Below are 4,341 nucleotides of genomic sequence, written 5' to 3'. Positions count from 1 at the left end.
TTTTAAAATATATGTGTGCAGTTGCCTTAATTAATTTCTTCTACTTTTCTTGACAATATTTAATAAGTTTTACAATTGACAATTGAGGGATTTATATTGTGATTTTTAAGGAAAATTGAAAGTATTAATTTTTTTTAAAAAATAGTTATTGGATTGTTATAGTGTCAAATATTCTTGTAAGAAATTTGAGTCCTTTAAGTATTGAATTTTCGTAAATACATTTCATAAGATAACCCTATATCATATATATGATGGACAAGTCAGCATTACCATATATCATGTTAGAAATGATCTATGTCACATGAGTATACTCTAAAAGTGCAAATTAAGAAATTAATATATATAAATTTGTTAATTTTTAAAAGACAAAAATCTAAATTATGTTAGCTTATAGGATTGATTTAACTTTTTTGAGAAAATAGCTTTTTTTTAGTCCACTAACTTGTTCAACTTTTGTTTTTGGTCTAATGGATTTTCAAAATTTGATTTTGATACAATAACGTTTAGTTTTCAGTCATTTTGATCCAATTGTTGATGCGACACCAAAAATTTTGTTTTTGGTCTAATGGATTTTCAAATTTTGATTTTGATACAATAACGTTTAGTTTTCAGTCATTTTGATCCAATTGTTGATGCGACACCAAAAATTATGATGTGACATCTAAAAATTCTAACGTAACATCGAAATTTTTCGGATTATCGGATGTCGAGTTAGTAATTGAACTAAAATAGTCGAAAATTAAAAGTTAGTATATCAAGTTAATAGATCAAAATATAAAATTATACAAGATACCAAAAAATTTAATTTTCCTAGGGGACACCCTCACATATTGTGCGATGAATAGATTGAAAACCTTGAGATTTAGTATCCTCTACTTTTTTCCCCTTGCATGATTGTCTCTATCACTATGTTTAAATGATTTATAAAATCCAAATTAATAAATTTTTTAATAATATTAGAACGAGTTTGTGCATCAATCTACGATGCACGTGCAGCATCGTGGTCACGTGCCACTCTCAACAAAAAAGACAAGAAAATTATACTTTATGTGTACACAAAACTAGGGTTAGGGTTGTTCTTTAGTAGTATAATGATGATGATGATATATACCAAATCATTAAACCAACAAGATTTATTAATAATCTAAAATTCCCACCAAATTCCCATTCTTCATTTCTCTTTCTTACCATTTATATTTTAAAAAAAAATAAATTTAGTTACTCATAAGGATCTTAAACTAGCTTTGAAATATTATGTTGATTTGAGAAAGAAATTAACAATTTGAAGACTACTTATAAACACAAAAACACATGTCAGACTGTCTCACGAGTCAATTTTGTGAGACAGATCTCTCACCCGACCTAACTCATGAAAAAATATTAATTTCTATGCAAAAAATATTATTTTCACTACAAATATGTACCAGGTCAACTCGTCTTACATATACAGATATGTGAGATCGCATCAGAAGAGAGACCATCACATTTATAAAAATGAGATTTTAAAAAAGCGTATGGGAGTTTATAAAATTTGATGGGAACATTTATTAACCAATATATTAATTTACACGCATATCTACAGATGAGATTTAAAAAAAAAAAAGGTTTGGGATTCTTATAAAATTTGTTCTGGAAACATTTAATTTGCTAATAGTTTACATGTATCTCTTCACAGATAGACGCAGCTCATGCTACTCTAATATTCATATCACATATCCATTAAAGGCAACACTTACAAATTGGTTTATTTAGCAACTTAATTAAGTATATTTACAAATGAATATTAAATAGTCGATGATATAAGTCATAAATTATGCAATGTATCACGTTTACGACCCTTCTAGATAGGTTTAAAAACTTTCTAGATATAAAAGATTAATATTTCTTCTCGATCGACTCGACTTGGTTCTTTTAAGTTTTTATACAGTATATATGGAAATTTGCAGCAAAACTGCGATAGAGCAAGTGGGGTGGGGGGAGAGGGTTCAGAGAAGTATTAAAGATCAGATACTTAAAAGAAGGAAAAAGCAAAGGTTTTCTGGTCATCAGAAGAAGTATAGAAGCCTTGATAGTAACATTTCAAAGAACATTTTCAGTCAGTTTCTTCCTATATATATTTACCTTTCATACCTAAAATATAGAACCCAGCCCACCTTTTTTCCTCGTTACACTAATATTTTTCACATATATTTTTGTTGCTATCTCTGTGTTCGTTTCCTCACTTTTTTGAGTGCCTGCAGACCGTACACCAGGGGTCAAATTAATTAACAGAAACGAGAAAATGGAGTTCTCAGCCAAATATAATCATAGCTCCATTATTGTAATAATAATAGTAGTACTAATTACAGCAATAATTATATTCTTTTGAGTGAAGTTTTACGTAGCTANCAAAAGGGCAAGGAGAAAAAGAACAGTTCTGGTCCAATTATGGAGGGCAAATTAAATGCGGGGAACAGAAATAAAGCTGAAAAGAAACTAATAAGAACTAATTCAAGAGTAGAAAGACATGGTGTTTGAGGATTCGTAAGATGATTAATTCACTCTAAACAAAAACCAACCTGCATTAACGGCTGGGGAAATATACACAACACGTACGCACAAAGAGATATATCTTTTCTGGTGATAACTTCTAGTTCTAACAGATGGACTAAACAAAGACTAAACATGGAGAATATTAAATAGAGAACTTAAATAGATAAACATAAGACGGATAGAATCTATAGATTAGCACTAATCTTAAATGGGTCGAATTAGTCAACATGGAGGCATGAGATTCAATCCTAGATCATCTTTTTCGAGAACAAGTCTGGCCTTGTTTGTCTCCATTGTAGAACTGTATTCTGGGTGCAATATTTTCTTAGAATGCAGCGGCACACCGAAAAGTTTAGTTCTATTGTGTTCATTTTCGTCAAGAATGGTCACACTGGTTTGAGAAATCCTGGTTGGAGGAGAAGAGGAGTTGATGTTAATGGATCCCAAATATGCATTACCTTGATGGGGATTTGATGCCATTTGACTGTACCCTATGAGCTGATTCAGTGGCTTTTGCAGCATTGAGGAGCAGCCGCCATTAAAGGGATTTGTTGCAGAAGAAGATTTTGCTGAGTTGTTGGGGAAAAATGAGGAATGATAAGAACTGCTTGGAGCCACTGGTTTCACATGGTTCTGCACAAAATATATAATATCATTGTATAATTTTCTCATGTGAGATAGCTCAGATACAAGCATGGTGTTGTTTTTTCTGAGCCTCTCATTGTCTTCGGAAAGTGCAATAAACGAGCTGCTGCCGTTGTTGTATAAAGCGTTTCCGCCGCAGGTTGCGAGGTTTGTCCAAGCGGAGCCGCTACCATTTGGGAATGCGACTGGCGGAGAGTCACACCATGTGTTTGGTTGCTGTTCATCAGAGTCCGGTGGTGATATGCTATCTCGGCTAGAGTAGGGGAAGAAACTCTGGCCATTGATAGTGGAATGGTGGCTGAGAGATGGGTGGTGGTTGAAGGACACTTGAGGAGGCTGAGCCGTCTTCCTCCGGTGGATCTCGCACAACAAATGCTTCTCACCTTTCTTGAAATACTCATTCGCAAACTCCCATCTGTCTGGCACAATCTTCCGGAAACCCTAGTTTCATCATCATTTCACCATGATTTAAGAAACACAGAGAAAACCCAAATCAGATATCAGTATCACAAATCATCATTTCATGCACAGATTATAAAAACACAAACTCACATATGTGTTGAGCTGACGAACGAAGCTAGAGAAATTGTTGTGCTTGAAATAGTTAGGAAGAAGATCACGAGCAAACTCCGGCGGACGCCACACGACAAAAGTGGCATCATCTTCACCCCAAGAAACAATGTGATCCGTGCTCGGATCATCAACGAGCTGATAAGTTTTGGTCAAAAATGGAGCCGGGACAGATTTGTGAGAATCTAAGGTTAAGAGAATCCCTTCACAGTTATCCAGCATCAAGGCCATGGAAAATCCAAGAAAATAAGCCAAACTTTCTCGAAAAATAATATATTCTATCTTTTCTTGAGAACAAGGGTTTTTGAGAGGTGGGGTTTCAAATTTGAAGAGTGGGAGTACTGATATAAATTTGTATACACAAAAAAAATTATATTTAATTACGAAGAAGACCTCGGGTATGTAGTGAGAGAGGAATATGTGTCTGTGTGTCTACGGCTGTGAAATAAGGGCATTACTAGACAAACCCGTGACATATTTTCTTGCCCACTCTCTCTTACTTACTTATTTATTTTTTGATTTTTGATATTATTTATTATATATTACATAATATTATATAATATTATCTCTCTCTTATTTATTTTATAATATAGT

At 33.2% G+C, this 4,341-nt stretch overlaps 1 protein-coding gene across 1 annotated transcript; it reads right to left on the bottom strand.

Moving 5' to 3' along the window:
* Positions 1 to 2,394: 2,394 nt before the first annotated feature.
* Positions 2,395 to 4,084, bottom strand: LOC140961623 (heat stress transcription factor B-4-like). The gene is made up of 2 exons (XM_073420267.1): positions 3,730 to 4,084; positions 2,395 to 3,618 (listed from the first exon to the last, which is right to left on the bottom strand). The coding sequence occupies exons 1-2, from the start codon at positions 3,976 to 3,978 to the stop codon at positions 2,755 to 2,757; spliced, it is 1,113 nt and encodes a 370-aa protein (XP_073276368.1). The 5' UTR covers positions 3,979 to 4,084; the 3' UTR covers positions 2,395 to 2,754.
* Between the last annotated feature and the right edge of the window lie 257 nt (positions 4,085 to 4,341).

This window comes from Primulina huaijiensis, chromosome 16 (assembly GCF_012295235.1).
Source record: "Primulina huaijiensis isolate GDHJ02 chromosome 16, ASM1229523v2, whole genome shotgun sequence".
NCBI lineage: Eukaryota > Viridiplantae > Streptophyta > Magnoliopsida > Lamiales > Gesneriaceae > Primulina > Primulina huaijiensis.
The sequence above is the reverse complement of the archived record's forward strand: the minus strand, read 5'-3'. Positions and strand labels throughout refer to the sequence as shown.